The 15,588-nt window shown below is 43.1% G+C and overlaps 1 protein-coding gene across 9 annotated transcripts in view; it reads left to right on the forward strand.

The window, feature by feature from the left end:
* Positions 1-15,588, forward strand: part of DOCK9 (dedicator of cytokinesis 9) — a 1,255,128-nt gene that overhangs the window by 654,807 nt on the left and 584,733 nt on the right. For all 9 annotated transcript variants that reach the window (XM_086947866.1, XM_086947869.1, XM_086947867.1 and 6 more), the window contains exons 9-10: positions 5,320-5,387; positions 14,049-14,123. In XM_086947866.1, the coding sequence (XP_086803992.1) occupies positions 5,320-5,387; positions 14,049-14,123 (143 nt within the window). The remainder of the gene's footprint in view (positions 1-5,319; positions 5,388-14,048; positions 14,124-15,588) is intronic.

Raw genomic sequence — 15,588 nt, forward strand, 5'->3', positions numbered from 1 at the left:
GGTCCAAGATTTTTTTTTATCGTCAAAACTTTAAGCAGTGGCAAGAGAGCCAAAAGAAGAACAAGCATTTACAATGCAATGGTCTCGTCATTGTTTAAGTTAGAGCTATTGGCATTGCTCATGACATTATTTTTATTTGTTTTTGTTTTTAGAACGTATAAATAAATGGCATTGTCATTTACAATGCCAATAGCTTAATCTCTTGCAAATGCGAGACCTATTGCATTTGCACCCACACACAGAGCCACACACAAAGCCACCCACACAAAGCCACCCACACAGAGCCACCCACACAGAGCCACCTACACACACACAGAGCCACCTACACACACACAGAGCCACTCTCACACAGACATAGCCACATATGACCTCCATTTCCTGGTGTGGACCTGTGAAAAAATAGAAGCCATCTAATCAAAATGATGGCATAGATCCTATGCGTCAACTGGAGGAGCAAGCACAAGGACGGAAAGTAAAACCATGAAATATGATGACACTGACAAGAAAGCCAATTAACTGGCTGAACCAAAGCCGCTGTAATTAGTGCTATTGTCCACAAAGTATAAACACGATGGCTAAAAGCTGTCTGTAGGCGATACCTACATATAGAGAGTGAAACTGAGCACTAAGGCTTGCCAAAGAACAACTGCTCCGCCGTAAAATAAATCCATACAGGAATGAAAAAAATTACCAAAGCAAATGAAAAATGCCGACATTATATGAAGCAGTAACCATCAGACAATATTCAAGTCAAGAGAGGTAGTTAGTATTAAAGTTAGGTTTCAGACTAAAAAGGTCCCAGCTGCTTGCTGGCTTTTATAATCTTGCGGAAATTTCAAGGTGGATCTGCGTACGATGCATCGTGCATACAATAGTTACGTTCCCCGTCCCATGGTACGAAGCATTCAACAGGCTTCCCTTCTTGCCTTAACCACTGTCCCCCGTGAAGAAGGACTGATGTGTTCATAACCCCTAAAAACAGAAGCCATTCTTTTCATTTGAGAATTCTGAGTTAGAATTTGCTGTTTGGCTGCAACTTCAGTACTAAGGGGGGTAGAACTTTTACAATCGGCTTAGAATTGGAGTCATTTTACACTTTAAAATTACTGAAAAGTCATATTTGAAAACAGTTTCAATGTACGCTACTGGACATCTATGCAGAGTGTGGAAAATTGTAGAAAAGTGCCCAAAAATGAAAAGGTTGAAAGGCATGTGAACCATGGTAATAACTGTCAACAGTACTACAAATTGTAGATACTGGCTTATTAACCACACACACGATTGCACCTGACACCATAACTAACATCTATTTGGAGGACCATTTTGCATTCCATGACTTGGTTTGCGCATCTTATTAGAAGTTTGAACTTGAAAATGTCAGCATATAAAGCGATGTTGGCTTACAAAACAGCTGTTCGTGTGAGGAGATTTTACAGTCGTTTGCTTCTTTGCACTCTAGTACTTGCAAAAAAGCTTTTCAAAGTACGAAAAAAGAACTACAACTCCATAATGCAAAGAAAAAAGGTTCAGATGATCTACATGACGTCACAACTTGAGATTCATGACCAGTCTATTATAGCACAGCAAAGTGTGAAACATAAAAAATGCAAGGCAGTAAATTAAAAAAAGTAATGCATGTAGCAGCGAAAAGACTGACTTACCTCAAGGAGAAGCACCACGCTTTACATTTAAAACTAACAGCCTTCAACTAATATACAAACCTTACACCTCTATGGAAAGGTCAACATTGCTTCTTCGGAGAGCTACAATTAGGATGTTACGGGGAGGGGGGATGTGATTCTACCAAGTTTCCTATGTGAATAGGATTGTCACATGCGCCACTTAATTCATCAAATAATGCACAATATGCAGAAAATTAACGTTTGCAGTTTACATTCACTGGAAGGTGTTAAAAGATGAACATTGCTATGCACCGTGGAATGTTATTAAATACAGTCGTTGGCCATCTAAAGTGGTGCAGTGTTGACAAACGGTGGGCAATGACTCGTTGAGAATTTTTTTGGGGGGGGGGGGGGGGGGGGCTTCTATAGCCATAAACGTGGAACGTCCAAAGATGTGCGTAGCCTTATTGAAGTGTACACACTACAATAAAGAATGCAGTTCAACTAAGTGGCGATTGCCAAAGACGAGTCGGGCCCATGAAAGAAGCAGACACCTGTCTCCGGTGCGAGATGGAGGCTGGTGGTGCTCCAGGACCAGGCATGGGGCCAAAGCCAGAAAGGGTGGTGGGGGGGGGGGGGGGGGGGTTGCTGGGGCGTGTAATTGCATTTCATAGAAGTAGATCACAGGTGTTCGAGAGCAGATGGACTTCTACGGGGTGAGCCCTTCAATATTGAGAGTAGAAGGGGCAAGCCATGTAGTAAGGAGGGACGGCAAGTGTGACCTTCACTGTGAGTCAGAGTGGGGATTGGCCGTCGCAGCCCTGGAGACAAAGTTGAGGGGGGAGTCCCAAAGCAACGGAAGTCACAAAAGGTTAGGGAGCTCCCCACCGAGTGAACAACCCAGGGGTTAAGGAATAAACTCCTCGCCCAGCAAGGAAGAGGTGGGGGGTGTTCAGGCAGGGGTTAGTGTGAGACTTACAGCCGGGGGAAGACACAGGGGTAGGAGTGAGCTTCACATGGAAGGAGACCAGAGTATAGGATGAGCTCCACATGCAGGAAACTGAACAGAGATTAGGGGTCAGTCTCACACCGAGAGAGAGGGGAAAGGGAGGGATGGGTGGCGAAGGCCGGACCTAAGGGAGAACTATAAGGTAGGGGAGGGGCAAGCATTACCCAGGGCGAGGATGACAAGCGGTATGGGGCTGGGCAACACACGAAGGAAGAGAGCAGGGGTTGGGGAGTGAGCCAACCCCTGTGTGAGGAGTACCGAGTGCGCAGGGGTTGAGAGTGAGCCCCTCTGATGAATATGCAGTGATTGTCTTGTGAATAAACTCACTGTGAGGAGTGTTAAGAGGGTGTTGGCCTCGGCAAGGAGAGTGCAGTGGGGTGCGGGTGAGCCCCTTGGCAAGGAGGGTGCTGTGGGGTGGGGGTGAGCCCCCATGCAAGGAGGGTGCTGTGGGTGAGCCCCCAGGCAAGGAGAGTGCCAGGGCTGTGGCTGAGCCCCTCAGGGGTTGAGGGCGACACTGCACCAGGAGTAACGGGTCAAGGCGCTCTGCTCCGGTGGGGTCAGTCCTGGACGTGGGAGGCGCTCCAGAGTACGCGGTCCGGCCATGTGCATGGCTACTGACTTTGGGGAAGCTCGGAGCAGACAGGGCGGGGCTTCGGTTGAAGGGGCTCCGGGCAGTTGGTGCTCTGTTACCTGTAGCAGGAGGCAGAGGAGGAGCCCAAAGCCTCCGGGCCGGGGGCGGTGCTGCCGGCCCATGGAGGCTCCGTCCAAGTGCTTCAGTTAGATCCCGCCGCGGGTAAAGGTCCTGGGGGTCCGCTGCCGGTGAGCCTCTCCGGGTCGAGGCGTCAGGGGCTCCCGCTCTGCGGCTCCTCCCTCTCGGCGGGTGATGTCCGGCTCCGCGCACCCCTGCCTGCTCCGGGGGTCTCCGCTCCCTCAGACACCGATAAAACCAGGGGCTTGTGGTTCGCGGCTCCTCTCTCGCGGGCGGATAGCGTAGAAAATATACATCAACATTAGATTAATATTGAGAAGATTAATATTAAGAAGATTAAGATTAAGAAGAAGATCAAGATTAAGAGAACAGCAGATTAGTCTCCCCGCGGATTACAAGCCTCAGATGACGGGGTCGGCTGAAATGGGGGCGGGCACGGAAAGGGGCTGAAGCTGGGCTCCTTAAACAGTGCAGCGCCTCAGCTGTACTTCAGCGCGAGAGTGGACCGGGTAAAAGTGGCCCAGAGCCCGGGATTTCAGGCTCGGGCCTCTGATGACGGGGTCGGCTGAAATGGGGGCAGGCACGGAAAGGGGCTGAAGCACCACCATCTTTCTCCGAGGCATTAGCAGGAATGCCTCGGAGAAAGCCCAGTCATTTTTGGATACGGGGGCGTGGTTTTCGTTCTCTCCTCTTCCCATTGGCTGGAAGGTAAAATTCCAGCCAATGGGAAGAGGAGAGAACGAAAACAAGAAAGAAGAGAAAAAACACGCCCCCGAATCTGGAAAAAACGGGCTTGAACCGAATGACGCCCCTCTCCTCCAATGGCTGGCCTCCGTTTAGGAAGCCAGCCAATGGAGAAGAGGGGCGGGTTCAAGCCCCCTACTGAGAAACATTAAATCTCTGGCTGCGCGAGCACTGCTGCTCAGTGTAACGCTAGTCCGAGACCTAAAAAGGAGACATGAGAAGAAAGAGAAACATTGCAAAATCAGCAACAAAAGGAGAAAAGGATGTAAAAGAACCTGCACGATAGAGACATAAAGTGTAGGTGGGTAGTAGGAAGAGGCGTGAGGTTGAATCAAAACTAGTCTTGATACAGTCTGAGCCAAGACAAGTGGTTGGTTATAGACCTAGTCTTGGGGCCAAAGGATGGATGCTGAACCGGTTCATTAAGAGAGATTTGTTGAGTGTATTAAGGTCATCTATTGGGCAATAGCTAGAGAATTAAGTCTTCCATCAACAGCACCTCTCACCCTTCAGCATGGTTTCTCCCTGAAGTGAGTTCCTGTAGTCCACAATCGTTCTAAAATGTTCCATTGGTCAGTGAGCATAAGATCATCTTCCTTGAATGCAGGCCGTCCCACATCTTGGACAATTTCGCTCCTGCTTTGATGTAGGGTGCAATTTCTAACATAGCTGTTTCCTCGTGATAGTACAACAAAAGGTTCAAACGGCACTGGAAGTTTGGTTAACCAATTTGTTTTCTTTTCATTTTTATGTTTAGTTTGTAGATGCCGTGATACAATTATATAGTAAGATCGGATGTTTGTAGTGAGGGCTAAGGACTGATTTTCAAACGTTACATTTAAATATTATATATACAGATCACCTAAATTCAGTTTAGGCATCTTGATTGTGTGAGTGTTTGTGTGTATCAGTATGTGTGCGGTTTCTTGTTAACAGTTCAATTTGTTTGATTTACCACTATTGTGTATGTATGCGTTGAGAGAGAGCGACCACAGAGCTGCAAGATGGAAGCTGTAACTGAAGACTATTTGAGGTAAAAAGTGAGATTGAAAGCAAATAAAAAAGCGTAAAAGGTTGAATTGAAATTGGATTTACTGATTTCATGTACAAAACACAGATGCTGGACTTAGTCTTTCTGACCGTAAGGGACTAACTGTTCTTTTAAATACGTGAGTTCTTTTGGAAAATACCCATAATATTGCTTTCTAACAAAAAAACATGTTTTTAATTTGCAGACGATGATCAGAGCAAATTGGACAACTCCTCGTCCAGCCTGGATGGCTATCCATCGGAAATGGCTAAGGTATGTTGTATGGTGCTTATACCTCTATGATACATATGTTGCTGGAGGTGAATGCTGCCAGTGTGGGCCGTGGTGTTTTCATGATCTCACTCAGTGGGTGTTCCAGTCTTGTATGCTAATGCGGTCTACACCGATAAAGTTTTTGTCCTTCCTGCTCGTAGGAGACTTGCAGGTCTACCTCATACTGCGATTAACATCAGGTTAATTGTACATGGTAATGCAAGAATAAACAAGCTCCACAATCTGAGATGAATGAGCTTCAAAAAAATATTTTTAATAGCCAGAACTTAAAAGTTTTTCGATCAGTAAGCCACTTTTTAAATTAGGTTTACATTTGGTGAGCTTGGACATCTTGAGCAACCTGATCTGTAACTTCAGCCTCATCTTTGTCTTCCCTGCCTAATTTTATTGATAGCCGTTGATGTTCCCCAGCCTCGTCCTTTTTGTCTCTGCTGTTCTCATTCTATTTGTGGGTGTCTTTCCTTTCCCGCTCGCTCTCCCACACCCCACTTTGTGGTGGGGCTGTCAATGCCTCAGAAATCTTTGAATGTGGGCAAATATTAGTGGGTCCCTAGTGAAACTGAATGTTCATTGCCATATGGTCATAACCGATACACAGCTGAATCCCATGAAAAAGGTTTTAGCAACTTGTCTCACTATTTCTAAAATTGGCACACTTTTTCGTTGCAGAATAGAACTCTAGTGTATTCCTGTTGCAATGAAATGAATGAGGTTTTAAGGGCTATTCTCCAAACTTTTATCATGTTGATATTTCAAGAACAAACTCCCTAAGTTGGAGTTTGTTTATTTTTTTTATTTTTTATTTGATCTAGAACACAAATAACAGATAAAAAAAAATCAGACACACTGCTTCGATAAGCTTTTACGTAACAAACACTAAATCAATCCATTAAGCCTTTTGGCAGCACCCCAGTACTATACTTCATGTTAACAGTGTACGTTACGAGGAAAAATCCCCTGGGTAACAGAACAGCCACTGCTATCTCACATAAACATCCCCCAGCAAACCTAGCGTCTCAGCACAGCACTACATCAAGACAAGAAACAATAAGTAAGACCCTGTAATAATCACAAAAACCTTTCACGGCCATATCTATTAATCCGTCATCCCCTCCAGTATTTGCTCTTGGGCTGGGTCTGCCTCACACTCAGCGCCATGTTCTTTAGAAGCCAGGTAAGTTGTATACAATTCCCAAAAATGTTTAGGGCGGTTACGTGGGTGAAGTAGTCGACTATAATTTTCAGTCTGCGTGTGGCAGTATACCATGTCTCGAGACCAGCAGGCCGTAGTGGGGGTCGGGCCACATGCCCAGCAGATAGCAACCCTACGCCTAGCCATAAGCAGACCCATGTCAACCAGCCTTCTGATAGACTTTGGCAAGTGTCGAGAGTATCCCAGGAGCGCCAGCATAGGGTCAGGGATTAGTGTTTCTGTTGTGATGTCCACTAAGGCCTTGAAAATCTGAACCCAAAAGCTAGCTATCACCGGGCACAACCATGCAAGATGAAAGAAGTCAGCCTGTCTAGTCCCACAGCGCTCACAATCAGAGGACTCTCTCAGCCCATACCTGTGCAATCTCTCAGGGGTGTAGTATACCCTGTTAAGGAATTTGAAGTGGATCAGCCTGTGGCAACTGTTCAGTGATATCCTTTTCGTGCTTTCGCAACAATACTTCCAAACTCCTTCATCATGGAGTTTGTTTATTAAAAGCAAAAAACTAATGGCCCCCGCACCCTAGGAGTTTTCTTCCAGGGCATCGGGGTGGTTCTTTTTTTTTTCTGTCCCTCAACGCCACGTTTTGATGGTGAGGGACAGCTGACAAAAAAAAATTGTTTCATTCACTCTAAATGGGGCGAAGTGTAATGCTCCCAACTGAGTCTTTGAAGGAAGCATTATGGTTCTCCCATCTATAAATGAGGAAGGCGTGCTCAGGGTTAGGTGGGCAAGGCGCTCCATTCCATTTGCCATAAAGTACTCTGTCTGTCAAACTGTAAATAAGGCCTATGTTCTTTGATGAGCTGTAAGATTGAGTATAATTTCTGATTCATCAGTGTTCATAGTGATCACAGTAGGCGCCGCGGCCTCCATGGTAAGGCATCATATAAAAGTTAGAGTGCTGAATAAGTAAAATGTTATATTAACTTATATAACACTGAATACAATTTTTTAGGTAACGTTTTTTAACAATAAACGCTTAAGGCAAATATCAAGGGTAGGTAAATAAAGACTACAGGGCATATAAATGCAATGAAAAAAGAATAAACAAATATTTTATCTCAACTTTTGGTAGCGTGAAATGCTGTTTTTGCTATATGAAGATTTCCCCACAAATCGCTTTTTCAGCAGCGCTGATCTAACCGATTTAAAATTTAAGTCTAAAAAACTGTTTATTGCAAATGGGCCTGCACCTGACCGTTGGTTTACCCTGCCAGTAATGGGATACTTACTCATTTAAAAATAAACACGTCTGTTTTTAGTTTCTGTGGTCTGCGGTTTGAACTCTTTAATGAATCATTAAATTCATAAAATAAGTGCACACGCCAAGTTCATCGGTTTTTACCGGCAGTAATAAGCTGTTCAGTATTTAGTTTTGCTCTCAGTGGACCACATAAACCTAACAGGACAACATTTGATATTTTGGATGTGGGCCGGAAGCGGGGCAGTGGTAAGGAATGAGCTACATGTATTCGCTGGCGTGTCTTTTTTTGTGTCCTGACTCATTTGAGGTGCGTGGGGATTCACACTGTTTGTAAAATGATTATTCACAGGAGGAATTTCAGATAGCAAGTTAGCTGTTTGATGATTGTTTGGTTAATTTTTGACTTGAAAGAAAAGGCACACTTTCCTCTTTCCTTTCTGGCCAGTGCCTTGAATGTTTGAACTTAAGTAGCGCAAAACGTAACCAAATCAATTAAAATGCGTTCAACCTGTGTTCCTAAATTATACCTTGGAGGAGTTTACTTGTTGGCTACTTTTTTGTTCGATGAAGATGAATTATTTTAGAATAGTTTCTTCTAATGGGGACCTGAAGCTGTAAAGAAACGTAAAGATGGGAAGCAAATGTAATTTAGTTCCAGTCTCAATTCTATTTTACTTCCAATATTTACACCCTTTTTAGTACACATTACACCATTCCTTTAGTGTAAATTGCACCCTCCCTTTTAATGGTAGACCACCTAGATTCAATTTAGATGTAAAAAAGTATATATTTTTCAGATTCTACGCTCCTTTGAATTTAAGCTTTATATATTCACAGGTTATTGTACATTGGCATTTCTGTTCTGCCGTATCAGTTGGGCAGGTTGATCCTAATTGCACAATGATGATAGGGGCAAAGTTGTGGGTTTACCTTTAGATGGTAAATATGTTTTTTTAGGTTTCGCCTGAGCCAGCCAATGCGCTGCTCGGAGACACATTTAGTATACAGGTTTTCAAAGTGCTGCCGTAGCCGGCCTAGCGCTTGCATTCACGCGAGCGTGCACGCGCGCAACCGCCATCTGCCTCCCTTCCAGCGCGATCACTGCTGCGCGCGCACCACTCTCGTGATTACCACAGAGCGTGTCCAATCACTTTCGCTTTCATGGCCGCGCACCGTTACATTTACGGCCGCGCGGCCAATGCTTGTTCTGTTTAGTGGTAGTTTCTTCTTGAGTGTCTTGTTTTTCAAATCTTGAGTACAAATCCTTCAGATATTTTGATGGACCTAGAGAAATAATCAATGACTTTATGATGCCCCATCTCATCACCCCCCAACCCTCTCTATCCTCCCACACTGCATTGACTGCAGTGCGACCAAGGATATAACTTTTCGTTTAAGGAATAATAGCGCTATCATTTTGCACATGTTAAACGTATCTTCAGGTTTTCATTTAGACGTCATTCTGTAGTTTGTAAATGATGTGCGTTATGCGTAGAGCTCACGTTTGGTCTGTGGCGGGGGCTGAGGGTTAGAGCTCTGATCTTCTCATGCCAGCGCCTCCTTCTTCGCCGAAGTCAAGTGATCGCGGCCAGAGCAGATCCATAATGCAAGAAAAAAGAAGAAAATTCGCCACATCTCACCCCTGTTGCCTGGGCCCTGTACTTTACACAGCAATGATTATCTGGCCCAAACTCTTGCAAGGACAAGCATTGGCATAGCCAATAGGTCTCGTATTTGGGACCTTATAAGTGTTTAGCCATGCAACAGTTGGAGTTGTTGCACCCAGGATATTCAGCTGCATAACTAAATACTTATAGGGTCCAAAAAGCGAGACCTATTAGCTATGCCAATGCTTGTTTAACATCTATGTAGGAAGTTTTACCCTTACCACAAACGGTGAAATCCTAGAGTTGAACTCGCAAAATCTTTGCCACACAGTGCAACTCCTTTCAAATTACACAGGTTCCCTTGGTTTTCTCAGAACTTTATGGTTTTTATCTTCAGAGCAAAAATAAAAAAAAATCAGAAAGAAATAAATGCAAACTTTAGTCCCATCTTCTGTAAGTGCAGCTAGTCATGTCTTCTGTATCCTCAACCCAAGGCTTGTAAGAAAGTCAGACTGACTTTCCCTCAGGGAAGCAAGAAGTTAATTTAAGCATCCAGGAGCATGATGCCCAAGTAGAAGGGGAGAGTGTGCCCCCTTTCATCATTAATGGCGCTTATTGAACATTATCAGTGCGTGCTGAACACCATCAAAACTTCTATTCTTTGAACTTGCCTTTAGTCCCTCCTTCTTGTCCTTCATTATTCACATGTCTTCACCAGAACGTCCAGAGGAAATTCACACTATTCCTCAGAGTTATCAGACTGGTTCTATGAAGGCCCGGCCAGATGGGTTGCTGCTAGATTCTTTTAAAAGCAATCTGGAGCTGTTGGGGCCACTGCTGACAAACGTTTTAAGAGTGATTTGCAGGACAGGCCCTTTGGAATCCTGGTCTACCTCCGTGATTGTTCAAATGTATAAACCGGGGGATAGGGGAGACCCAACCTGCTAACGGCCAATCTACCTGTTGAACTCACTGTTTAAGGTTGCAGGGAGAACTATCCTCACTAGGTTTGAGGATTAGACCGAGGTAAACTCTGTGAGGGCAATGAACCAATATGCTTTTAGAAAGGGGGCGGGCACAGTTGACCAGTCTTTGAATTTAAGTTTACTTATCAACAATATGTCTTAGCAAGGAGAGGTTTTATTTATTTGTTATTTATGGACCTCTCCAGTGATTTTGATTGTGTCAACCATGTTAAATTGTGGAATCTAATGATTGAGATGGGTGTTGACCCTTGTAGAGTGAATTTATTTTATTAGGCACATCTATGCGAATGCCAAGGCCAGAATTTGGTTTGAAGTTAGTGGAGAATGCACAGAGGATTTTGATATTAAAGGGGGGGCATAGGGCTACGTTAATAAAACACTGTTGGTGCAGTGACAATTGCTTAAAGTTTTTTGGAGCTGTCACAGACTTGTTTGAGAATCCAGCTTTTCTAGCACCAGAGTAATCTGGCTCTAGGACAAATTGATATCTCCCTGTACTTTTCTTGTTCTCCCCCTTTTTTCCCCATTCAACTGCTTTCCCCCATTTCCCATGATACAGTGGTTTGTCCTAGGCTTGAAATGGTGAAGCTGTGGTAACGGGGTGACAGTTGGAATGAGCTTTCTTGAACCTTTGCCTCCTGTTTTAATAATAGCTTTGGTGTATATTAATAAATAATTTTAAGAAGACAGTTCCAGTGTACTTGCTAATACAAAGCAGTTAGGGCATTCGCCATGCGGTATCAGCTTAGTGATCCCAGACAGAAACCCTTGGGCCTTAAAACACATGCATTCACACATCTCTTCAGCACCATCTGACTCTAAATTGTGATCCTTACCAGGAGCCACAGTGGAAGAGGAATATGTTCCCAGTCAAATGCAAGACACCTTTGTGGGTGGACTCAATGCAAACCTCTGAAAATATTTTTTTAATTTCATCTACTTTCGTACTTCATGATTATTACTGGTTCAATACAGCTTTGCTGGGCAGCCAACTATCATCCACTTGGGATCTATGAGGACTGATCTTCATTTAAACCAATGGGAGCTTGTGGGCATTCTTTTCTTCCCAAGTTACAAGAACATATTAACATCCAAAATAACGCTGCTGTCATGCATTTAAACCAGCAGCGTGGGAATCTGACAAACTATATTCTTGCAGTTTTGCCTAATATAGATGTGAAGATTGTGAAAGCATATAATTTTAGGAGATTCCTTTTGTGATCTATTTGTGTGTGAGATCTCTAGCAAAGCACTTCTCACTGTATTCCAAAGCAGATCTTTTCCCACCACAAATTAACTCAGTAGCCAGAGTTTGTATTTTGGTTGAAGACTGGAAAGTGCTCTTTGTGAGATGCTGTTGCCAAGACTAATGAAGAAGAATTATGCTTTTAAGCAATTTCTGATCATTTACAACTCTCCTCGAAAATTCAGGAGAGCTTTCTATTTCCAAAATTATAATGATTGGTCGATTTTATTCTCCCTATCTTTGCTTGTCCACACACCTACTGTTGTTGCAGAACTGTCTTGTGCTTCCTTGCCTTCCAAATTTCTGGTCTATTAGAGTCTCTCACTGCCTCAAACAGAAACTTAAATGAGCTTAAATCTTGCTAGAATGTCATCTTATCATTAATGTATTATCTGGCTGAAACAAACATTCTAATTAATTCCTGTGAACATTACCTATTCTCTCTGTGACACCTTTCCTCTGATAAATAAGGTTGTGCGACTTTGCTTTGAAGAACTGAGACATCTTCTTCCTTGATTTACAGATCAACCTCCTCAGTGGGATTTAAAGATGACCGTACCCAGATTGGTTCTGCAGCAGTTTGAGCTCATGTTTAATTTAGTTTAGATGTGTCGACCAGGAGAACTGCCTTTTTGGTTGCATTTACGGAAAGTACCAGTTTTAGTTTTGGCTAGTTCCTTCATTTATTATACACAATCTCACGTCTCTTGAGTGCGGACTCACTTCTTGTTGTTCAGCCAAGACCCCATGCATCCTTGGCTGATTAAACATTAGACAACCATGACATTTGTAGCACTTTGAACTCCTTAAATTCAACTTCAAAGACAAGCTCCATTTCCGAACATATTTTCATACCTTAAAGTGGACGTTCCCCAGGCAGTGAAACGGATAAACTACCATTGCTAGGTGAGTTGTTTCTTACATCTCAAAGACTTAAGCCGGAAGTAGTTTCAGGTTTCTCAAAGACCAGAGCCTGATGGCACCAGAACAAATACAGTATTAGTGGTCTTCTGAAGACGCATACCTTTACAAATATTTGTATGATAGCACTAAAGTCCACCCTCATAATTTTTTGCAAGCATTGTTTAGAGGATATCTCTTCATGAAAACTTAGTTTCTGTGCAATGTATTTGCTTGAATCGTAGTCGAACATGTTGATTTTTCCCTCCCTGTGTTTTAGGCTGTGAAATCAGATTTCCTAGCAGTTGGGAAGGTGAAGAGTGTGATGGCAGAGGGCTGTGTTTTTCTCTTTTATCGAGCCCACCCACCTAAATCTTTGAAGCATATGCCATCATTCAGTCTCGCATGTCAGTTTGTCGGGTGTGGAGTCAGTCAGTAAGCCAGGTTATAGATGGGAATCGTGTGCACAGAGGCACACCCCAGCAAATCAAATTCTAAGGAAAAATATAAAGGGAGTGTATTTTTTTAAAGACGCCTCCCAGTTCTTTGTTTTTGGAGTGAGGGGGAACAAGGGCTTACAATATCGGAATTTTTCTGTAGTTTAATCTAATTTACTTTCAGGCATACTCAAGATGATCATAAAAACCACACAGCCAATTGCTAATTCTGTTGTCAAGTTCTTTGAGCGTTCGTTCATTTACCGGATTAAAAACATTGGAGGAGGTATTCTCCTTAACTCATCCATGCCATTGGAACTGTCTCCCACTCACAATTTCGCAAGTTGGAGCCTCGTGCGTTATGCTCTTCATGGCTCTATCCTACATTTGTTGGTATATTTAAGTATTGTGCAGCCACTGCACCGTGTCATGCAAAATGAGGAAAGTTGAGAAAGGACTGATCCATGAACTTGAGTTTAGTGCTAAAAGCACTTGGATACCATACATTAAGTAGAAATTAGAATATGCAAATGCTGAACTGATGAATGCAGCTGAATTTACGAGACTGTGATCTATGAAACTGATGCAAGTGCCTCCATCTTTTAATCCTCCAAAACGTATTCCCCCGTATGTTTTCTTCTCTGTATTATCAGAAATGTTGACGGTTAAAGTTGGAACATACAAACGCGGATAACATAGAAACACTTGTTCTCCTGCTAGGAAAACATCCAAAATTGACACCAAGTACTGTGTGTGTTGTGTTCAAATTCAAAGAGGGTGTTCAAGTGCTGCAGCATTCCATGAGCACTTTCTTTACTTTTGATTTACTCTTGTCTGGCTGTGAATGGCTCATCTTAAACCGGACTCCCATCGACAGTTGTCATGTGCATTTGAAAGTTACTATCTAAATAGGATAACTGCATGCTAGAATGACGAAAGTAATGTCTTCTTTGGGCAGCGTTGTTAATTTTGGATCCGTGATGTAAAGGTATAGACATTTATTCAGCAGGACATGGAGTGACTATTTTAATTTATTTATTTTAGATTTCCCGAGATGCAGAAACCAAATTAAAAAATGAAAGCAGGGTGAAGCTGTTCGTCTTGGATTCTGATACACAGGTAAGCAATAGAGGGCCTACAATTCATTTTGTAAAACCACCTAAGAAATGTTGTTAATAAAGCAAGAGACGTCAGTTTTCGAAAGAGAATGTTGGTTATGGTCTAGTATACCTATGCATTTGACGCTTTAGGTCGATGGCCTGCAGTTCTCTGTCTTGCATTAGTGGATGAGAGGGCCATGAAAGGATGCATGAATGAATAGCACTTTAGAGTGATTACAGTGCCTTAGTTACTCCATGGATCATTGGACTAAGACCATGATGAAATGTGCGCTTGGTCGTTAGATTTTCAGTACATCATTGGATTTGCCGATTTATTTGATTTGTATACAGTAAGCTATGCATGTTTGGAATATTTACTTTTCATTTCTTAGCTTCAGATTTGTAAACATGGATTACATGTTTTTAATCGTAAGGGTTTATTCATTTTCATGATGCAAGCGGTTGTAATTCCGGCGAGTGCGAGTGCTTTGGTGGTATCTGTGGAAAAATACATCAAACACAGGTTCGTGCATGGAAAGAATGCTTCTTGATTCGTTGTTTCTTTATGTTCCATCCGGATGTGCCGGGCAGATTAGCTCGATGGACTGGCCAAATAAAATAGTGCTTGTTGACACAGAGAGTGATTGCAATATGACCTATACTGTTGGCTTCAGATGTAGTGCAGTTTGAGTCCTGGCTGTGATGTGCTGGAAGAAGCGACATTGGGGCGGGATGTGTGGAAAGGAAGTCCTGAAAGGAATGGAAATTTGAATCCAACGTAAGGGGGACCGTAATGATTTTCACCATGTTTCAGAAACTGGAACACATACCTCACGAAATAATGCCTGGCCTAAATTGGCATGGCGATTTGTATTTACTAAGGACATCCTGAAGGAAGTGTCCACTGTTTTCAGTAAAGGAAAATTTGAATGGCATCCCTGCACGCTTATTAAAGCCGGATGAAAATATGATGTCACCTACTAGACGCATGTGGACAAGTTTGAGGCAGAACCTTTCAGATGTAATGCTGGGATAGCAATGCATACTAGAAAATATCTCAGGGAACAATTGCAGGAGATCCAGAAAATAGAGCAGTTTAGTAAAGCTAAGTGATCAGGGCCTACACTGTGTCAGAGTACTCTAAGGACATGCATAAAATAAACTTGAGTTGATGTGTTTCAGAGGTGCAGCTTTAGTTGCCTTCACAATTTCTCCATGCCTGCCTCAGCACCTTTATTATATGACTCCAAAAAAGCTGCTGAGCTCGCAGCATTGCATTGGAATGGCCAGAAATTTTAGCACCTCAGTTTTTCTGCTGAGGTAATGATCCATGCAAACTTGCTGCAGACTGGCCAGGTAGATTCACTGTCAACCAATATAATTTAAAGAACGAGATAACCATAGTGGGGATTTTTTTCCCCCTTCAGGATTACCACAGCTTTTCCTTTTTATCGGTGGTGCGTAGGGTCCTTTTTAGCAGGATC

This window comes from Lissotriton vulgaris (assembly GCF_964263255.1).
Source record: "Lissotriton vulgaris chromosome 8 unlocalized genomic scaffold, aLisVul1.2 SUPER_8_unloc_1, whole genome shotgun sequence".
NCBI lineage: Eukaryota > Metazoa > Chordata > Amphibia > Caudata > Salamandridae > Lissotriton > Lissotriton vulgaris.